General features: G+C 36.2%; 1 protein-coding gene across 1 annotated transcript in view; it reads right to left on the bottom strand.

Moving 5' to 3' along the window:
* Positions 1 to 22406, bottom strand: part of LOC141566086 (adhesion G protein-coupled receptor E3-like) — a 68166-nt gene that overhangs the window by 8856 nt on the left and 36904 nt on the right. Inside the window, exons 4-14 of the mRNA XM_074310140.1 lie at positions 20084 to 20142; positions 19275 to 19376; positions 16987 to 17152; positions 15338 to 15457; positions 14295 to 14488; positions 14054 to 14212; positions 12662 to 12856; positions 7036 to 7271; positions 3981 to 4047; positions 3060 to 3151; positions 1487 to 1667 (exon numbers count right to left, since the gene is read on the bottom strand). Of these exons, the coding sequence (XP_074166241.1) occupies positions 1487 to 1667; positions 3060 to 3151; positions 3981 to 4047; positions 7036 to 7271; positions 12662 to 12856; positions 14054 to 14212; positions 14295 to 14488; positions 15338 to 15457; positions 16987 to 17152; positions 19275 to 19376; positions 20084 to 20142 (1571 nt within the window). The remainder of the gene's footprint in view (positions 1 to 1486; positions 1668 to 3059; positions 3152 to 3980; positions 4048 to 7035; positions 7272 to 12661; positions 12857 to 14053; positions 14213 to 14294; positions 14489 to 15337; positions 15458 to 16986; positions 17153 to 19274; positions 19377 to 20083; positions 20143 to 22406) is intronic.

Genomic DNA, 22406 nt, shown 5'->3' with positions numbered 1-22406 from the left:
AATGCTATAGAATGTTAATCTTACCTGTTGCTACTCTAAATGTGAGATCTGGTTCAGGGCTCATTTAGTTTACTTTTCCATCATAAAGTCTCTATAACAAGAGTTTTGTGAGGGACCAGAAAAGAGTTTTTATTATATAGATCAGACAACAGATGAAATTGTTCCAGACATTTGTTAGTATGAACTTAGTGAGAGAATTAGGAATTAGCCTATTGGGCATCTGAGGGATTAGGCAACTGGGCATCTGAATCTCAAGAAGAGTCCAAACTCTACAGGCAATCTCTTGCTGGATCTCTACAGATAGATGGAAAGAAATAGCCCCTTCCTAGATGAGCTGTCAGAGTTAAGGTCCACATAATCTTGGCAGTGACTTTTGCTACAAATTTGGCATTACCTAGGTGACCTTTCTTTCTTTCTTTCTTTCTTTCTTTCTTTCTTTCTTCTTTCTTTCTTTCTTTCTTTCTTTCTTTCTTTCTTTCCTTCCTTCCTTCCTTCCTTCCTTCCTTCCTTCCTTCCTTCCTTCCTTCCTTCCTTCCTTCCTTCCTTCCTTCCCTTCCTTCCTTCCTTCCTTCCTTCCTTCCTTCCTTCCTTCCTTCCTTCCTTCCTTCCTTCCTTCCTCCCTCCCTCCCCTCCCTCCCTCCCCCCCTCCCTCCCTCCCTCCCTCCCTCCCTCCCTCCCTCCTCCTTTCTTTCTTTCTTTCTTTCTTTCTTTTCTTTCTTTCTTTCTTTCTTTCTTTCTTCTTTCTTTCTTTCTTTCTTTCTTTCTTTCTTTCTTCTTTCTTTCTTTCTTTCTTTCTTTCTTTCTTTCTTTCTTTCTTTCTTTCTTTCTTTCTTTCTTTCTTTCTTTCTTTCTTCTTTCTTTCTTTCTTCTTCATCATTGACAATTTGACAGAAGGTTAAATAAATATATCTTATATTAAATTCTTTCTGTGTTTTTATTGTGATCCTTCTAGGAGAGAAGAAATTAATATTGTAATCAGGAAATAGAGAAAGCTTTATGAAAAATTGAGAAAGATTGTCAAACAGGTTACTGTCTGCTCTCCAAGAACTATTTTTCCATTAAGAAAATTAAGTAAGGGAATTATAACAAAACTTTTATTCAAGTGATAGGAAACTGGAAGATTGAAAATGAGAGAAGTTCTTGGTCAAAAGGAGTTTCTCCTCCAAAGAAAATGTATGAAAGAACACAATGTATCAGAAAAAAGATAATATGTACCCATTAAATGGGAGCAAAGGATGGAGGTTACAAAGAGTCAAATTTAGCCTTAAAATAAGGAAACACTTCCTAGGAATTAGAACATTTTAAGTATGAAATGGGGCTGTCTCAGTGAGTAACAGGACATCTTCACCAAAGGGATATTTGTTCCAGAGTGGATTAGATTAAATGGCCTCTGAGGCCCTTTCCACATTGAGATTCTATGAATCTGTAATTCTTGGAAATGGATTTCTTCATGTAAGCTGATAAGACGATGAAAGCTCCTTATTACCTGGCGATTGAGGACACAGTGTACCAGGAAAATGTAGACTCCCTGCAAGGAATTGATGATGGTGAAGGCGTAAGCAATGATTAATCGGATTGGTTCAGCTATAGAGTCAATCAGAAAGAAGCCAAGACTCCAGGAGCAGCCCAGGATGAAGAGCTGAGCTAGGGCTTTAATTGTCAGGGTCCTATAAAATCCAAGAGGCAAAGATGAGATTCATGTTTCCTGTTTATCTTAGACTCAACTCAACATGTCTTATTCCCATTTGGTTTTTGTCCTTTGTTCTCACAGAGGGCCAAAATGACATTACTATTTTAGAATCAAAGTACAAGATGTCCAAATATGGCTGATCAGATCTAATTGAATTTAGAAAGCTTTACCATAGATTGGACACAAATCATCCATAACCTCTTATCAAATAAGATAATTTTTATAAAAATCACTTAGTGCAATGTGTGGCATATAATAGGTCCTATGCAATTTTTTTTTTCCTTCTTTCCTTTCTCCCCTTTTTGAACTCTTTTTGAACATCCTTATTTAAGGCTGCCTTTGCTGCTATAAAAAGCCTAAGCTTTACTACTATAAAAGAGACATTTGGGGAAATGAATTAATGGTTAAAACAGAGTTGAACATTCTGACACTTAACTTTATGAATATCATATTAAATATGTATTTTAAATTGTTATTATAGTATAGCTAAAGCTACTTATTCTTGTACAAAGATAAGTTTCTTAAAAAGTGGCATATGAAACTATGGATTTCTGTTATGTACAGCTATTTTAAAAAGAAATATATTTTGTTATCAGTAGATTAAAATGTTCATTTTTTTAGTTATTGCAAAGTTCATGATAAAAAAGAAAATTTAATTTTAAAATATTTTTCAAAAAACCCATATAAAATAGGTATTTATAAATGAATCACATTTTCCCATAAAAATTTCAACATGAAAGTGGACACAGTTACCTGTTTAGTACCCCTCATATTGGAGCAAATGTTCCTCCCAAAAGTGGCAAAAGAAATGATGGGCTCATTACCTACTAAGATAGACCAATACACTTTTCTAATTGTCTCCTATGCAATGTTGATTGATTTCTACCTGGCAGTATCAACTTTTCCTCAAGAGCTTAATGATAATTCCAGATCTATCAGAATGCAAAAATGGAGCTGTTGAGAGATGCCACTTGTTTTAGTGGATAGAAAACAACTGGAATTGAAGTCAAGAGTCCTATCCCTGCAACTTATATAGCTAGGGGACCATGGACAAGTCATTTATTCTTCTTAAAATGGGATGATAATATCTGTTGAGATATACCTTGAAGAACAGTAGTTAGAAAAATGCTTTATTAACTTTAAAATATGTATAAATGGGAACCATCTTTTTCCTCCTTTACTTCTTTTTTCTCCTCTTCCTTTTCATTAGTATTATTTTATTATCCAATAGAAATTTTCTGTAGAAATGTCAAATCAGCTCAGCACAGAGAGTTTACAGAGCATCAGTATTGGAAAGACTAGAGCATCTTCTACAAGTTATCCAGAGTTCCCTGGACTTTTAAGGCAAAGAAGGGGCTGAGCAGCTTACCTTGTGTTTTGGATGGTAGACACTTCTTTGTTGAGTGATGAAAGTCTTTCTCTCAAAATCCATAGGGTTGTCAAATAAAAAGATAAGTTGATCTGTAGGAATTATAAGAAGTGCTTGAACCAAACTTTGGGGATCAATATTTATAATCAACATGGTTATAACCATCCAACCAATAGACCTAGGAACTTATTCCTAGCATTGTTGTTGTTATTTGGTGATTTCAGTTGTGTCTTACTCTTCATTACCCCATTTGGGGTTTTCTTGGCAAAGATACTGGAGTGATTTTTTCATCTCATCTGACAAATGAGGAAACCAAGGCAAACAAGGTGAAGTGACTTGTCTGGGGTTACACAGTTACTGTCTAAGCCTACTCCACTATCTTTCCAAGAAAACCTCAAATTTTTTCAAAAGAAATATTACAAAGAGTTAAAAATGCCTGAATAGTGGAAAATTATTTTGAAAAAAAATTTGACCTTGAGAGCAAAATTATTGTCCCTGTAGGGTTACACATCCTTTGATAACCAATGGACTCAGCTCAAATCTCATTTTCTATAAAAGACCTTTCCCATTTTCCTCTGCCTCCTCCATTCATATCTTCTATTTATCCTATATATTTCATAAATGTACAGATTTGATTGCTTGTTATCAGCCCTATTAAAATATGAACTTCTTGAAAATATGGGCTGTGTTTTTGTCTTTCTATCCCAAGAACCCAACCTAGCCTATAGTAAACACTTATATGAATTCATTGATTGACTAAATAACTTATCCAATGTCATCTAGGGATTAAGCAGAAAAATCTAGATTTGAATCCTGGTTTTGTGATATCAAATCTAGTGCTATTTCCACCACCCACTACCCTGTTTTGATTTTCAGCTCATTTTGACAGAAGCAGAAAATAAAAGTTGTTTTTTGACTCACCAAGATGATGAAAAACACTGGTCCTGTAAAACTCCAGACAAATCCCCTGTGTAGATTTAACCAACAACTGGAAAAAAAGGAAATAACAACATCAATAAATGAACATTTTTGTATCGTATCCATCCTGGCTTTGGAGATTTGGGTATTGAAGTCAAACTTAGGGAGAATATCTCCTTCCCAAGAAAATCTTTGTATCCCAAGAAATTTACTTAGGGCCTGATACATAGGAGCAGCTTTATACAAACATGTTGGATTTATTTGAATCAACAATAGCTCACATTTCTATGCCTTTTAAGATTTGCCAAGCCTTTCTGAAGATCCTGTGAGTTAAGACTGTAGAAATGCTATTATTCTCATTTTGTTGATGAAGAAACTAAGACCCAAAGTGATGAATCACCTTGTTCCAGATCACCCAAGTAGTATGACATAAACTGGGTTTCCAAATTAGATCACTAAGTTCCAAGCTCACTTCACCAACAATTACACAAGTTTCACAGAAATTTAAAATCTGATTGGAGAAACAGCCCTAAAACACATTAGCCAATTAAAGAGCAATTAAAGACTCTAGTGTGAAGATGTTGGTTATAATTAAAGGAAGAAACTAACCGTAGCTAGATATAGGTATTAGTCTGTCCCCAGGGCACTGACAGACCTTACTTGGCTTCAACAAAGTGGGAACAACTGTACTTAGTACCTAGTAGGTCAATTAAGATTCAATAATCCCCTACTATATACCAAGCTCTGTGCTGAGTGCTAGAGATGGTCAATAGACAATCAGAACTTCATGAAACATACTTGAAAAATTAGGTTTATTATAAGAGAAATGAATGTGCATGTGGAACCTTAAGCATGTGCAAAGAGTTCAAGTTCCAAACAGAAATTTTCATATTTATGAAAGAGCAACAAAGGAAGGAGGAAAAAACAGAAATCTGCTTCTAAATGGGAGTAGTATTGGAGAAGAAAAGATGCAGTAAAGGAGGCTGAAGGCTAAAACCCCTGCTGAAGGAAAAGAGCAAGATGATAGCAAAAATGGCAGTCTTTACCTTGGGAACTGCTAGACCAAAAGATATGAAAGGTATGTTTATTTTAAAGGGTCCCAGCTGCCAAGCAGTTTCTTAGCCTAGTAAAGACTCGTCCCTTTCTTGACTCCCAAAATAATATATGGAGTCCAGGTTGGGGTACAAACAACAAATTATGTCAGCTGGTAGGGGGAGGGTGTATCTTTGATACATTTAGAGTCTCTTGCACACTCTGGTTCCAATTTCTAGAAAATATGGCAACTCAAGAAGACAGATCAAGTTGGATTCAGAGCAACATTTCTCCACTGAGGTCAAGGCAGCATCTGGGAACACTGATGACCACATCTGATAAACCATTATCTTGTATACCACCTGGGCTGAGTAGCTGGGGGAAAGAGTAAAGAGATATTTAACAAAGATAAAGGTTAGCAAACAAATTTAACAAGAGAACCAACATGTGAAGAATGGCCTAGGAAACCAGCTAAATTGATCTAGATTTTATTGCCCTATAGTACAGAAATAAGAAAACTTTTCTTCAAAAGTTGCAAGGCCTTTTTGGATAGCATCAGAAACAACATTCTTTTCTTCTCTAATACAAGCATAGGTTTCTGTGTTGTAATCAATGCATCAAGAACACAGTAGTTCTACAGAAGCATTACTGAAAGAGTAAGAAGATCTTCATGAACAGCAGAAATTAATTAGAAAAAAATATTCATTGATTAAGCACCTTGTGCAGAGATATCTCAAAGGTAGCTTCAAGAGATACCAATGTATCCTTCATATTCTTGCTTCAAAACCTTTACTCAGGCTGTTTGCTATATTCAGAGTACCTTCATTTTCTATTTTGCTATTAAATTCCAAGGGTCTCTGCTCCATTCCTAGTCTTTATTCACTACCTTATAAAGTACTGTTCTTGCTTCTCCCTGATTATTTATCATTCCAAGTTATATTTTAATAGCTTTCTCTTTCTGTACCTTCTTCTTATCCTTAATGAAGTGTGAGTTCCAAGAAGTCTGGGGGCTGTATCTTAGCTAAGCATCCTGTCTGACCTGACATTTTTAATGAGCACATTAAGCACAATGCTTCACATGTGCTGAATAAATGTTTGTTGGCTAAAGTAACACTTGTTTCAACAGGAATAATCTGGTTTATGCATTATGTCTATTCACTCCATTATCATGTCCATAGTTAATGATTATGATTTCGGCCAGACCAATGGTATTGAGCAAAGATGGAAAAACCTGGGGAAGACATCCCAAATGAGAATAAAGGGCATACAAACATTCTTTTGGCTTTATATATAATCTGCTTCAGAATGGGCAAGAGAGGAGATATGTCATAGCAGATGTGTAATAGAGTACAAATTCCTTAAGAGCAGGTACTGTTTCATTTGTCATTGGATGCCAGTGGACAGAGGAACAAAGAAAAAAAATTAAGTCCCTGCTTTCAAGGCGCCTATTTCTTCTGGGGGCAAAAATATATACACAACAAGTAAATACAAATTATATACAATAGAAATACAAATCATTGGAGGAGGCCATTAATGTATGGGGTGTTCTACAGAAGGGGGTTCTTGAGCTGAGCCTAAGAGGCTGGAGATTCTAAGAACTGAGGGGAAGGGAGAAGGAGTACTTCACACATGGATTATTGGAGCACACATCTTGTGGCCTATAAGTTACCCAATAATAACTTTGCTTGTTCAGTTCCAAGGGGCAACCAAATTGTAGGTTGTAGGTGCTTAGAAATTGGGTAATTTGAATTGGAACCTGTTTGCTTTTCACTTTCTGAACCTCACTTCTCTGATTTAAAGATATTTTTATAAACATAGGCAAAACTTAACATGGACTTAGGCATTGGAGTAGGCATTGGATTGAAATGGCTGGACACTGAATCTTGAGTTGTTAGAATCCATCTTTATGGGAGAGGTAACTTGAACTTTGAATAAATTAGGAACCAAATAAAAAAGTTTTAACTCCAGAATACCAGTTGAATATGTAGATTAATGCACAATAACAAAAATGCTGTGCCCCACTCACTAGTGTTTTGTCCCATAACCCTGGGGGACAATTCCTGCTGACACAGCCACGATCACAGCTGGAATTCCATAGCCAAAGGGGTACATGAATCTCTTTTTGAACCGGCTGGCACTGGTGTAATTGGCAACCTTGAGGTTCCTGACAGTTAGGAAAAGGTGCAGCCCTTCCAGGAACATCCAAGTGAAGGCAGCCAGGTATAGGTAGTGCAACCCCCCAGCAATGATGGAACACACAATCTGCAAAAGACAGTTAAGGCTGAGATGAGTGGTGTGTACATGGAAGAGAATTTCTACAACTTACCAGGGTGGATAGAGAAAGGAAAATGTTGTTTTATTTTCTTTCTAGTTCTTTTGATATAAATAAAGCCTCACATAAAGAACGAGATCATAAATAAATTAGAGGAACATAGGATAGTTTACCTCTCAGACTTGTGAAGAAGGAAGGAATTTGTGTCCAAAGGAGAACTAGAGATCATTATTAATCACAAAATAGAAAATTTTGATTACATCAAATTTAAAAGCTTTTGCACAAACAAAACTAATGCAAACAAGATTAGAAGGGAAGTAACAAATTGGGAAAACATTTTTACAGTTAAAGGTTCTGATAAAGGCCTCATCTCCAAAATATACAGAGAATTGACTTTACTTTATAAGAAATTAAGCCATTCTCCAATTGATAAATGGTCAAAGGATATGAACAGACAATTTTCAGATGATGAAATTGAAACTATTTCCACTCATATGAAAGTCTTTCAAATCACTGTTGATCAGAAAAATGCAAATTAAGACAACTCTGAGATACCACTACACACCTGTCAGATTGGCTAAGATGACAGGAACAAATAATGATGAATGTTGGAGGGGCTGTGGAAAAACTGGGACACTGATGCATTTTTGGTGGAGTTGTGAAAGAATCCAACCATTCTGGGGAGCAATCTGGAGTTATGCCCAAAAAGTTATCAATCTGTGCATACCCTTTGATCCGACAGTGCTACTAATGGGCTTATATCCCAAGGAAATACTAAAGAATGGAAAGGGACCTGTATGTGCCAAAATGTTTGTGGCAGCCCTTTTTTGTAGTGGCTAGAAACTGGAAAATGAACAGATGTCCATCAATTGTAGAATGGTTGGGTAAATTATGGTATATGAATGTTATGGAATATTATTATTCTATAAGAAATGACCAACAGGAGGAATACAGAGAGGCTTGGAGAGACTTACATCAACTGATGCTGAGTGAAACGAGCAGAACTAGGAGATCATTATACACTTCAACAATGATACTGTATGAGGATGTATTCTGATGGAAGTGGATATCTTCAACATAGAGAAGATCTAATCCAATTCCAATTGATCAATGATGGACAAAATCAGCTATACCCAGAAAAGGAACACTGGGAAATGAATGTAAACTATTAGCATTTTTTTTTTGTTTTTCTCCCCAGATTATTTTTACCTTCTGAATCCAATTCTTACTTTGCAACAACAACAACAAAATTCGGTTCTGCACATATATATTGTACCTAGGATATACTGTAACATATTTAATATGTATGGGAATGCCTGCCATCTAGGGGAGGGGGTAGAGGGAAGGAGGGGAAAAATTCAGAACAGAAGGGAGTACAAGGGATAATGTTGTAAAAAATGTTATAATTATAAAATTAATAAAATAAATAAATAAATAAATAAAGCCTCAGAATCCTAAGTGACCCTGAGAATTCCCTTTTCTGAGGCTCTGTGGTAGACTAAATTTTTTGATCTGTGTCAGGAAAACCTCGGTTTGAATCCTGCTTCTGGTTCTTGCTATTTATTTTACTCTCAACAAAACATTTAAACTCAATGAGTCTCCATTTTCTCATTTGTAAAATGAAATCCTTGAACTAGATGATTTCTGAGGTCTTTCTAATGAAGTCATTTGTGTAGTGACGATGATGTTTGCCATCTTTATTACATGGTTATTTGAAGGCTCAAATGATAATCTGTATAAAGAACTTTGCAAACTTTTGTGGAGAAAATATAGGGATCACAAAATTTTCATTGACTAATAATGTAGGGGCCTCTCCCATCCCAATTATCTGATGATATAATTAAAGAAAGTCTCCATCTATTATCAAAGAAGAAACATAATGTAATAATGACACAAGCACTCAGTAAAAAGTGGATGGTCTGTTCCTCCGATGTAGCAAACACTTGTCCTTGAATAAGGGACACATGTGGTCTGGTTTAAATAGTTACCTCAATCCTGTAATTTTGTCTAAAGGGATGATTTTCACAATGGCAAAAGTATCCTGACCCTGAACAGGGAATATACCCCTAATAATAAACCCTGATGGCTGCTTGGCAAATATTCCCCCAGGAGCCCCTCCTCCTTCTTCCTTTCAATAATTGTCCCTTCTCCTGTGAACAGTATTATTTATGTATCCTAAGTTACCACAATGCTACTTTTTGACTATCTATCCCAATTCTATCTGTACTTGCCATAATATGTCAAAACATTTCCTTATTTCTATTTTGACTTCCTTTCTTGGAGCCTATTTTGGACCCTAGCTGATGGGTATACTTCTACCTCAGTTCTCTTGAGAAATTGACTCTTAAAATATTATAATAATTTCAGTTATGATTATTATCCTCTGTCTTTCAATAGGCACATTTCTAAATCACCCAAGAAACATGATAATTGACTACATTTTAATCATAGAATCAAATAATTTTAGCCTTAGAAGAGATATCAGGAGCCACTGAGTTCAACCTATACCAGAATGAAATTGTTGCTATGATATATTTAATAAAAGATCATCTGTTCTCTGCCTAATGATGTCCAAGAAGGAGGAATCTATTACCTCCCAAGGCAGCTCATTCCACTTTTAGATAGCTTTAAGATGATGCAATAGAGTACTGGCCTTTGTTCAAATCCAGCCTCAAAAACTTACTAGCTGTGTGACCTTGGACAAGTCATATAACCCTGTTTGCCTCAGTTTCCTTATTTGTAAAATGAATTGAAGAAAGAAAACTGCTCTAGTATCTCTGCCAAGAAAACCCAGAAATAGGTGATGATCATCAAGACATGATTGAAAACAAGTGAACAACAAAAACAAATCATTTAGAGCCCTATCCTAACATCAAACCCAAGTTCACTTCTTTGCAACTTCTTTCCATTGTTCTTGAGAAAAAGTATTTTTAAACATAGAGTCAAGACCCAAGTTTTCTTTTGTCCAGGTTAAATAGCCTCATTATTTTCAACTATCCATCATATGAAATGCTTTCAAGATTCTTCACATTCTATAGAACTATCACTGATCTTCTTAAAAAACTCTGGCATAGCTGAACACAATCCTCCAGAAATGCTCAGGGCAGAACACAGGGGGTTATCACTTCTCTATCTGCCTACCATATGGTATTGTTGTTTCACAATGAGCTTGAAATTAACCAATGAATCTCTGTGATTCCTTGTTTCTTCTTTTATTTTAAAAATAAATTTTAATTGTTTTCTATAACAAATAGCCTTAAAGAAAAAAAGGAAAAATCAGCAAAGCTGAACTTTATATCATAAAAGTTTAAAAATATATGCAATGTACCACAAAGGTGAATCTATTGATCAATTGATCAACATTTATTAAATACATATATTTGCCAAGAACTGTATTAATTTCTTGAAGATCCAAAAAGCACCAAAAGACAATGCTTGCCCTTCATGACTTTACAATCTAATTACCTCTTACTTCCATAAAGAGAAGGAGGCAGGGGTAGCTTCTCCTATCCCTCCTTTTGAGTCATGTCCATTTTTTCCTTTTCCTTTTTTTTTTTTTTTTTTTTTTTTTTTTTTTTGCTGAGGCAATTGGGGTTAAGTGACTTGCCCAGTGTCACACAGCTAGAACATGTTAAGTGTCTGAGACCAGACTTGAACTCAGGTACTCCTGACTTTAGGCTGGTGCTCTATCCACTGCACCACCTAGCTGCCCTCTTTCTTTCTTTTTTTAAAATAAACTTGCAACATTCAATTTAGATTTTTTCTGTATGCATGATTATTTTTATTTCTATTGTTGTCTTTTTCAAACTATAGACTAAGTCTTCCCTGATGTGGATTTGTAAAGTTGATTCTATAAGATATTGTATTTATCTCTGTCAAATTTGATCTTATTAGACCCAGTCCCAGTCTTGTGTTATCAATGAATGTGGAGAGCATGTCTTCTGTGCAGACCATGAAGTTGTTCAATAAGTATTTATAAAATGCTATGTGCTAGACATTATGCTAAGTAGTAAGAAAACAAACAGCAAAAAAACTTTTTTAAAAGTGTGCCCCTCTTAAGGACCTCACATTTTAGCATATAAATTATAAACACATATGTGGTATGTACAGAGCAGATGGAAATCTCACAACCTCCTTTTGTAACTCATTTTAGGGTTAAACAAAGCCATTCCCCCCTTTTCTTCATATGATATTCATAAAGTGTAACAAGCCAGAGTATTTAACTTTGATCCCTGTGGGGAGCTAATGAAGTGGATCTGATATTCCAAGGTGAGGAACTCCCTCTAGAATTGTAGTTTGGCACCTGCAACATTGCCCAGAGTTCTGAGACAACCTCTATATGCCCAGAGAGAGAAACTTGAACTCAAATATTCATAGATGTGAAGATAATTCATTTTCTGTATTATACCATGCTGAGGAAATTGAGGGATTCTGAAAAATATCCACAGGGGAATCAAAATTATGTTACACAAGGAAGCCATAGTGGTTTAGGGGAAATGAAACTCTTCAAATGTGCAGGTAAAGGAGTCTCTTTCATTTTCTCTCCTCTTGGGCAGGACTTCTGTTCTCCCTTTGGTGATGGGTGGGGCAAGGAGTGCTCTTAAGGCCTGAGGCTCCTACCTTGTCCCAACAGCATAACCTCTAGGTTGGCCCTGAGTTTTCCTCTTCCTTTGGTCCTGGTCTCTAAACCCAGTCTGATCACCTCTATTACTCTGGCCCAAGGCAACAGAGGTAGGGGGTTAGCTGTGGCCACCAGGGGACTTAATGTCCCTCTTCTATTCTTTCATTTAGTCCTTGACTAGAAAGGAAATAAACTGGATGAGTCAGGGACAACCAAATGGATGGCCCATGAGAGTATTGTGATGGGTAGAGGATTTACAAAAGTATATGAAGGACGCAAGCAGAAGAAGGGGGCATTTAGGGAGGGAGGAACCATATCTTCATGACAAAGATCCCACTGGAATATGGGAATATTTAAGGTTTGTAAATTCTTTTACCTGTATTAACCCATTGGATCCTCACAACCACCTAGTCAGGTTAGTTTTATTATTTCCCTTTTGTAAATGAAGAAACTGAAATTCAGAAAACTTAGTGATCTATTTTTGTCACACAAGTGTCAGGGATAGACTTTGAAACTAGGAGTCCTTGATTCCACTTCAGCACTCTATCCACCTTGCCATGATGCTTCACTTCCCCAGGCAAAAGTTCTTACCAAATAATATTTATCCAAAACAGTGCCTCCTCAACATAATTGAAGTAAATGTTTGCCATACAGTCAGGTAGCTATTATCACATCTGTCTTCCCTGTGACCCATGTACCTTACCAGAAAAATAGCTGCACTTGATTTCTATAGGAAAGAACTTCAAGGGCTCCTACTACCTTAAGTTCTGTTCGTTCAATTCCGGTGAGGAAGAGGAGGTTGGCCAGGAAGAGGCACAAGGAGAGCTGGAGGTGGAGTGAGGTGCCAGTGCCCTGGATGGCTCGACACAGGAGGAAGGTGAGGGCAGCCAGAAAGAGACACAGCAGGGAGAGGCCCAGACCCACATAGGTGATGATAGTCAGCACGAAATCTTCCTTTGATCAGAAAGAGAAGAACAGTGGTCATCATTTTGAGCCTTGCTTCTGTCTACTAGAAGACTTCAAGATTCACCTGTTTATGCTGGTTTTAATAGATGCTTCTGGACCATCAGTGGAATATACATATATATATATATATATATATATGTAATATTATATATTACATATATATATATGTGTATATTCCACATGTATATAATATATACGTGTGTGTGTGTGTGTGTGTGTGTGTGTGTGTGTGTGTGTGTGTATAATGGCATTTATTTACCATATGCAGACAGACTTATCCACCTACAGCTTACATTATTCCCCTTTTGGCTGAATCTTTCAGATACAAATCTAGTTGTGACTGACACCTGGGCTATGAATCTGGGTGACTGGAAGGGTGGTGGTAGCAAGCTGGGAAGAGAGAAGAATGTGGAAGGAGAGACAATGATTTCAGTTTTGAACATATTGAATTTAATACATGCATTTTGAGATGTGGAGTAAATGATATCATTTCCATTTTATAGGTGAAGAACCTGTTTCAAAAAAGTTGTCACCTCAATGAACAAACACTTATTAAGCACCTCCTTTGTGCCAGGCATTGTGATAGATTCTGGGGAATACAAAGACAATTCCTGCTCTCAGGGAATTTATATTTTTTAAAGCAAAAAATATACCCATGTAATAAATGGAGTTAATGACTTCTATGAATATATATTGGTATCTATGATAGAGAGCCTCTTACATGTAGTGCTATAATCAAACAACCCATCTGCAGGCATTTATTGAGAGACCTCTATGTTTTGGGTCCTGTGTGAGATAGACTCTGGTGGTGCCGTGATAAAAGTGAAACCATCCCTGCCCCTCAAGGAGTGGAAGACCATCTGGACAACATATACGCATAGAAGTATATACAAAATTAATAGGGGGTTATTTAGGGGAAGGCACTAGCAGATAGGGGAGGGAGGAATTATCAAGATCTTGTGGAGTTCAAGCTGCTCCAATGATTCTAAGAAGCAGAAGTAATGAGAAAGAGCAATTCAGGCATGGGGGACAGCCTGAAACGTCATGGAAATGGGAGATGGAATGGTGGCCAGTTTGATTGGACCACAGAGTTCATGAAAGTGAGCAATGTATAATAAGGCTGGAAAGGTGAATAACAGCTGAATTGTAAAGGACATAAAATCAAATTAATTTAATTCAACCTACTTTCAATTCCACAGATGCCATGAGTACTGCAAAGCTGGAGAAGTGACTGCAGCTGCATACGGTGTGACTGTCATTGAAAGAGATGGTGTTACAGCCTTTGTTGGACCAGACTGTATTGTCCCAGTAAACACAAAGAGGCTTTTCTTTCACTCTTTTCATCTGGAATGAGAAGGACATGATTCCTGGTATAAAAGAGCAGGAAGTTCAAAAACAAGAAGGAAGCCATTTACTTTCTACTTACATGAATGTGTTGAAAAGTGAAGATGACAGGGGTGGATAGGAAACTATCATTCCTATATCCAATTGTCCCACTCACTACCTTGGAGTTCAGATAAATGTTTTCTAGTTTTTCATCGATGGTAAGGTTTTCCTTGGAGATAAATGTCTCATTTATTATGGATCCAATGGAAATGTAAGAAATAAAAACAACTGCACCTGTAAGGAAAGAAGAGAAACAATTTATTTAAGAACTTTTGAAAAAAAGTCTTCAAAATATGGGTCAAATTTAAGGGGTCATTGAACCAGTCTAATAATGGGACTGAGTTTCAGAAACACAGAATTTGACCTCCTCCCATCTTTGAAAGCAGGGGTCCCTTCAGCAATATCTTCAAGAAGCATCATTTAGCTTCTGCTTTATGACCTTCAGTGATGGGGAACTCAAAGTCAGCTTTGCTATGTCAATACATTTCCATTTCAGAACAGCTCTTATCTGTAGACAGTATTTTCTTATATTGAGAAATTATCTCAGTAGGTTCACAATCCCAATAAATTGTTTACATAAGAAGTATAATAGAAATTGTAAAAAGAAAGATGTTTGAATTTTTTTGCCAGTCCAGCATAATAGCACACAATGAAGGCATATTTTGGCCACATATTCCCTTCAGATAATCCTTAGTTATATAGACAATGATTAGGGGAAATTTATCCAAATATTAAGCATTGCATAGTGGATAGCGACTCAACCTTAGAGGTCAGAGGACCTGGCTATCTAACTATGGACAAGTCACTTAACTATTCAGTGTCCAGGCAATTCTCAAAGATGAGAAGCTACAATAGAATTGATGATCTACATTGATAAAGGCACTTTACACACTAGAATTTCTCCTACAATGATGCAACTGTGCATCTATAACTTATCTCCATTCCACCCCAACCACTGTTCCTCAATAACAAGCTTACAAACTTAGTGAGACAACTTCATTAATCTGACTTAGAAGCTAACTGCTTAATGTAATGAGAAATCCTAGAAGTCCTGTTTTAATTATAGCATTTTGTTTTCTGTACCTTTTGAATCTTTTTCAGCAATTAGGGTACAATTAAGATTCATCACTTCATTTCCAGCCTTCAATTTGAATGTTAAGTTGTTTTTGTCGCAGTAACCTTCAATGGTCAATGTTGTGATAGCTATTGAAAAGAAAAAAGGAAATGTAAAATGAATGCCTAAATCCGCTTATTGTCTATTCCTCAAAATTTACTTGTGGCATGAAGTGCCTTTTGGGTGCAGAGACATGTAGACCTGTGTGACAGAGAAATAGCAATTTTGTTGCTAAATGGTCCCTAAACATTCAAATAGAAGAGGATTTTGATGAATCAATACATCTAAAATACAAATTTGTTCAATCAGTCATTAAAGATTTATTAAGTGACTATTATGTTCCAGGAAATGTGTCAGTGCTGAGGATTTATCACCACTAACATCACCATTATCATCATCTCTTTTTTTCACATGGGAAAGAAAATTTAAGAGCAGGTGAGTAGTCCATAGAGTCATTACCATTATTTCATAGGAAATTCAGAGGAAAAGTATGGACTGATACTCAGAATTATGGTGCAATGGAAATAATGTCAAATTTGCATTACTATAGAGCTAATAGACTTATATTGCATTATAGACCTAAATTCAAATTTTATCATTTACTACCTCTGTGACCCTGGAAAAGTCACGAACCTTTCCTGAGCCTCAATTTCATACTACAAAACTTTTGAGGCCTCTTATACCTCTAGATCCTGTGATCTTTCTGTCATTTCAGTGCCTTATTCACTGGATTCTATTAGCTCCCAAGAAAATAAATTGTAGGAAATCCATTATTAAAGATAATTCTACAGTGGGAAAATGAATAGTAATATTCAAGGAGATAATTCTGTTTATCTGCACAGACAGAAACTTGAAATGACCCCTTAAATTAAATTGCTTCCAAGTTTACCTTTCCTGAGCTTTTTGGAATAGGCAACAAAGTTTTGAATTCCTGTGAAATGATTACAAGGGTGTTCTAGTAATGTCACATTTTGAATACCAAACATTTCAAGACTTTCCACCATGTTGGAATCTTAGCTGCCTTGTCTACATTATGAGCCCATATATTCAAATGTTTCCAACAATTATAACAAAAACAAAATCTTCAGATTTCATATCTTTTGACCCAGAAATACCATGGCTAGTGTTCTACCCTAAAGAGACCAAAGAAAGAGGAAAAGGATTCGTACGTATAAAAATATTTACAATAAGTCTTTTTTTTTTGTGGTGGCAAAGAACTGGAAACTAATCATTTGAAGAATGACTGAACAAATTGAGATAAGTAAATATAATGGAATGCTATTGTGGCATAAGAAATAGTGAAAGATATTTTCAGAGAAAACTGGAGGACTTGTATGAACTAATACAAAGTGAAGTGAGTAGAACCAGGAACAATTTATCCAAAACCACCAACACTATAAAGAGAAATAACCTGAATTACTTAAGATGAATAATGATTCCAGAGGGCCCCTTTTGAAAATTGCTGCCCTTTTTCTGACAAAGAGTGGATGGATTCATGATGCAGATATAGAATGGGACACATTTTCACATGGGCCCTAGTTGAGTATTTTTAAAAGAACACACAACTAAATATTAACCAAACTGTCAACCCAGGGCAAAATGTCATCATCAGTCTTACCCATTAATTTCTTCGTTACTGAAGATTGATTTCCAGAAGGGAGATTAAGAGCAAACTCATATGCAACTTTCTGTACAGTCTCAAGATAGAAGCTCACTACCTGAGCTATTTCTTCTTTGGTTCCATTCACCTGAGCTGGAAAATTGTCAAAATGATTGGCAATATCCTGTAATAAAGAAAAAAAGATGCATGTCATGTTAGTGAGTCTGATTGAGGTTTTTTGGTTGCTTTGTTCTATCATGGTTGTATTTTCACAGTGAACTAATACAGCTTGAGTCTGGGAAAAATAAAATTCTCAGCTTTATGCTGATAAACATAATATGTTCCAGAAATAATGAATCTTGATGTTACTATAGCTATTCAAGGCTTGCTGGGCACTTTATATTATCTCACTCACACCAGTCCAATTGAGTTAAAGGTTATAGTCTATACCCATTTATACATGAGGAAACAGAAGTCTTGAGAGATAAAATTATTTGCTCATGGTCACAGATAGTATGTGTTAAGGATAGGGACATGAATTTAGCTTTCTCTTAATGCCATGAACAATATGCTTTCTGCTCTATCATAGTATTTCTGAGAATTTTCTTTTAAGTTATTCTCATTTCTTGAAAGCCACAAGAAGGGGGAATAGTTTAAGGACAAAAACAGTGACCATGCCAAAGAACTAGCCATTCCTGAGCTAGAACTATGCCCAGGATGTTTCCAATGTAATATGCATTCTGTATGGAGACTGAGTCCTCCGGACACATGCCTTGTCCGCTTCTGAGAGACAAGTTCTCTGGTCCCTTGATAGAGGGTATGCATGGCAATAAGGTTTGGTTAATCAGAAGCCACTGCTCTTCAGAAAGTTGTGATTTCTTTGCTTAGCAGGTATGTAGAGTAGATGTGAATCCATAGGTTTCTGGGTTCCAATTACAGCCTGGTTGTTTACTACCATTTGGACCTTGACCATAGTATATACATTCATGATGCTTCCATTTCTTTATTCATAAAATTAAGGGAGTTGCACTAGATGGTCTTTCTCCTTCCAAATCTTTCATCCTATGAATTAACACAAGAAAGTGATATTCTTGCTTTTGTCTCATTCATAACCTGCTATTTTCTCATCCTATAAAAAAACATGACCATTGAACATGAAATAATAGAGCCTCATCTACTCTCCTTATTCTTTTTCAAAGGCAATGAATGGGATTATTAATTCCAATGTACTTGGGGGCTTTTCTGAAAACAATAATAATAATTTACTTTTTAGAACTTTCAAGTTTATAAAACCTTTACTTCACAATAGCTTGGGATGATTTTTAGGCCATTTAATATGTAAGGAGCAGAGGTTTCGAAATGATAAGTGATGTGTTCATGGTCACATAATAAGTATGGAGAAGATCCAGCACTCGAGCTCAGATCCCTTAATTCCAAGCCTACTGAGCTAGGCCATTTCTCATCATGGTCATATGTCCTAAGAAGGTGAAAGAGCATTAAGATCACAGGAATGAGACTTCAAGAAAAACTGCCAATTTCCATCACCCACTCTATGCTCATCTTCAGTCTGGTCCTCAAACTTGTTATTGTTATAGAGTAGAGAGAATGTGCTTCCAAGATGAGAAGAAAAAGTGAGGAAAATTAATTTTAATGTGATATCATTTGATATTAATGTTAATTTATATTTCCTTCTCTGTTTAAAATCCCCACTTTTTCATTTAGTTTACATTTAAAAATCTTCCAAAAATTGCTTCCAAGAACTGACTGATCACATTCCACTCCCTTTCAAGGTCTGGTCTGGTCCTCTGACTTACTATCACTGCTCACTCTTGCTCCTAACTTTTCCAATGAAAAGTTTGGGGTGACCTGGATCACAAAGGAAATACTTAACCAGATAGATCCTGATCAAGTGATTCCTTGGCCCAGATGGTCAGAGGCTGCTAAATCTCATGAGCAGCTCTTATTCCCCCAATCCCAACCTTCCTCAAACCCTCACATCACCCTGTCTCTTCCTTCCCCTCCCTCATTCCCACCATCCCTTCACTCCCATATCACCCTCCCCATCTTCCTACAATGAAGTGATTGGGAAGAGTTGAGAGCTCTTAGTCCATCTCCTCATCAGTATGAGATCTCAGTAATGTGCTGTCAAGAAGACAGACTGGAATTAAAAACTGCCTTGAAAACTCCCTTGGAATCTTTGGTCTCCAGGGAGACCACTGGTTTCAATTTATTGATTATTTGCTGACCTAATTAACACCCAGGATCTTGTCTCTTAGAATTTTATATGCCATAAAAGGATTTCAAACCTCTAAAGTAAGTGGAGCCGTGCCATTTCGACATGCAGAGGATAAATTCTGTAAACTAGTGCAAACCTCTCTGTGGCCATCTAGAAAGTTGGCAGCATCTGGCTAAGAAAGAGCATGGAAAAATGTTTTTCATTCTTTTAAATCCAGTTGTGTTAAAATATAGACATTCAATCTGAGAAGTGCAAATGACTAATTGACTACTTCTTTGTTTTATATGATATGGCAGCCAAGAAATCAAATGAAATTTAGTGTATGTTAAGAGAGGAATAGTGAGCGAGAGAGAGAGAGAGACAGAGACAGAGAGACAGAGAGAGAGAGAGAGAGAGAGAGAGAGAGAGAGAGAGAGAGAGAGAGAGAGAGGAATAACATCCAGAAACATCAAGGTGACAAAGCAACACACACACACACACACATACACACACACACACACACCCCCAAAATGAGGACAGTACCCACACAGACTATGATCATATAAGAAAATGAATAGGCAAAGAATCTAGATGGAGTCTTGGAGAGAATGACTGCCAAGTTGTTATATTATTTTATGTATTCAAATGAATTCATTGAACTGATATACTTAGTAAACAAGTTTATATTATATATATATTATATATCATACACTATTATGTTATATATTATATTGTATTATATGTTAATATATTCCATCTATAATTAACTTGGTTGTATTGATGTTCAATATTAAGTTTTTAATAAAACTTTAAAGATAATTATTCATATATATTTGAAGATTATTTATAAAAATTTCCCCTATACATAAGAAACACATTTATATAATGATATAAACTCACTTGTTTGGGACAATTTCCTGAAAATGTATCGTTGTCAAGTTTAGAACACCAGGAAATATCTAGGATGGAAACAAGAAAAACATTTGGGGAAGAGGTATTATTCAATGGAAGAAATGATTGCATTGACATAAACAAAGGAAATTTCTCCCTTATTTCCCTCTCAGATTCCAGGCATTTAAGGAGAAACTGAAACTAAGTCTTTTTGAAAACAAATTGTAAAAGACAGAGAAAGGAAAAGAGAGGAGAGAATGAAGATGAGAGGCTATAAGAAGGGATTTTGCAAATAAGGTAGAGTTGAACTAGAACATAGGGAGTCCATTTCCACTGTAACATTCCATGAGTCTATCCGTCATGGCCTAAATTTTGGCTGATATTACATCATACATTTTTCTGGTCATGTGTTTGTGTATGAATCCTTTTCACACTTATTGTGTAATTCCTGGTATTCAATTACTGGTCAAAAATGAAGTTCTCAGATCATCAGCTACTTACATGAGTTGTCTGTGAATGTGAGATATGAGAAAATGTTCTTTTTTGATTACATTGTGCAGATGACCATGAAAGAACCTACTTTTGTTTACTTGAATTATGTAATGTAGACAGGGCTTGAGTTGGGTCAAAGTCTTGAGATATGTGAGGGAAAAAGACACTTGATAAAGCTGCTTCATGGAATGTAGTCCTGTTTGCACTCCCAGAGACAGCAGAAATAGCTAAAGCTGAAAGGAAGGCAGAGAGGTCCTTACCCTGCAAGTGTTCACACTGGAATTCTGACTGAATTCTTCTATCCAGTTCCTATCTCTAGATACAGCTGCAGTAGTAACTTTCTCACAAGTTTGGTACAAAATCAGAGCTGCACGTTTATTGATATATACAACAAAAGTGGGTGGGGGATGAAGCATGAAGAGGAGACTGAAGATATAGCACCTCAGAACAATATCTCAACGTCCCATTTGTTAGCTTCTTGCTAGGACTGGGACTGGTCATGCCAGATGGCGTCTTAACTAGAGAATACTACATAGGGTCTGAATGCACAGGAAATCCATGACTTCTTCTGGGCAAGCATCCAAAAAATCAAGGTTCCTCTTCCTCCCTATCCCTTGGTTACTTAAATGGATTATTTGTTGGGGGAATGGTTGAACAAGTTGTAGTGCATGAAAGTAATGGAATATTATTATTGTTCCATAAAAAATGATGAACAGGCTGATTTTAGAAAAGCCTGGAAAGATTTACATGAACCAGGAAAACAATGTACACAGCAACAAAACTGTATGATGATCAACTATGAATGACTTGGTTCTTCTCAGCAATTCAGTAATCCAAGACAATTCCAATAAATTTTGGATGGAAACTCATCCTCATCCTGAGAAAATTTTGTGGATGCTTCACCTTTTTTCTTTTTCTTTTTTTTCATGGTTTTCCCCTTTTTTTCTGATTTTTCTCTCTCGACTCCATATGGAAATATGCAAAAAAACCTGTATATACATATACACAGATATATGTGTGTACATACATATCACACACATATACACGTATCTCCAACACACATATGCACACATACACATATACACACACAGCATTCCAAAAAGTCTTTGTAGAGTTTCAGCTCTCAAAACTATTAAAACAGAATTGCAACAATTCTTAGGCATATGCAATAAAAATATGGAGATTAATTGGATGAAAGTATTAGAATTTTTTCCAGAAAAACCTCAGATATTTGCCTAAGTTCTCTATTTCATTTAGCTAATGAATGCTCACCTTTGCTTGGCAGTGAACCTTGACTTCCCGTTTCCAGATCACTACTGGGTCTTTGAACTGCACCTTCTGATTGCTGGATACAAACCCAGATTTGGAGGGGAAGGTATATTTATTTTTTGTTTTATATCTCTAGCAACTAATGTAGTGCCTGACATAGAACAGGTGATTCATTAATGTTTGTTGAATTTAAAGAAAGTGACTATTTTTTTTCTACTTGAATGTTTGGTAGCTAAAAATGAGTGTATATTGAACTGATTTTTCCATTTATAAAATCTGTTGCTTTCTGTAGGCCTTTATCATTCCCCCCATCAGACATGAATTTTTTTCCCCAAACACAAACAGCACTAAGTTTACATCTCTTTGCATTTCTATAATGATATGTTCTTTCATCTGATAGGGCCTTCCAAGGATATTTTTACATTTTGTATAACTTGGACAAACTGTATCACTTTCACATTTGTCTGCATCTGAGGGTTGAAGGAAAACCAAAGACGCATGCCAAAGAATGGGCTCTGCAAAGTTGTCTGAGGCTTCCTGGGTACAGAAAAAAGAGAAGAGAAGTAAAGTC

Source organism: Sminthopsis crassicaudata, chromosome 1 (assembly GCF_048593235.1).
Source record: "Sminthopsis crassicaudata isolate SCR6 chromosome 1, ASM4859323v1, whole genome shotgun sequence".
Taxonomy (NCBI): domain Eukaryota; kingdom Metazoa; phylum Chordata; class Mammalia; order Dasyuromorphia; family Dasyuridae; genus Sminthopsis; species Sminthopsis crassicaudata.
The sequence above is the reverse complement of the archived record's forward strand: the minus strand, read 5'-3'. Positions and strand labels throughout refer to the sequence as shown.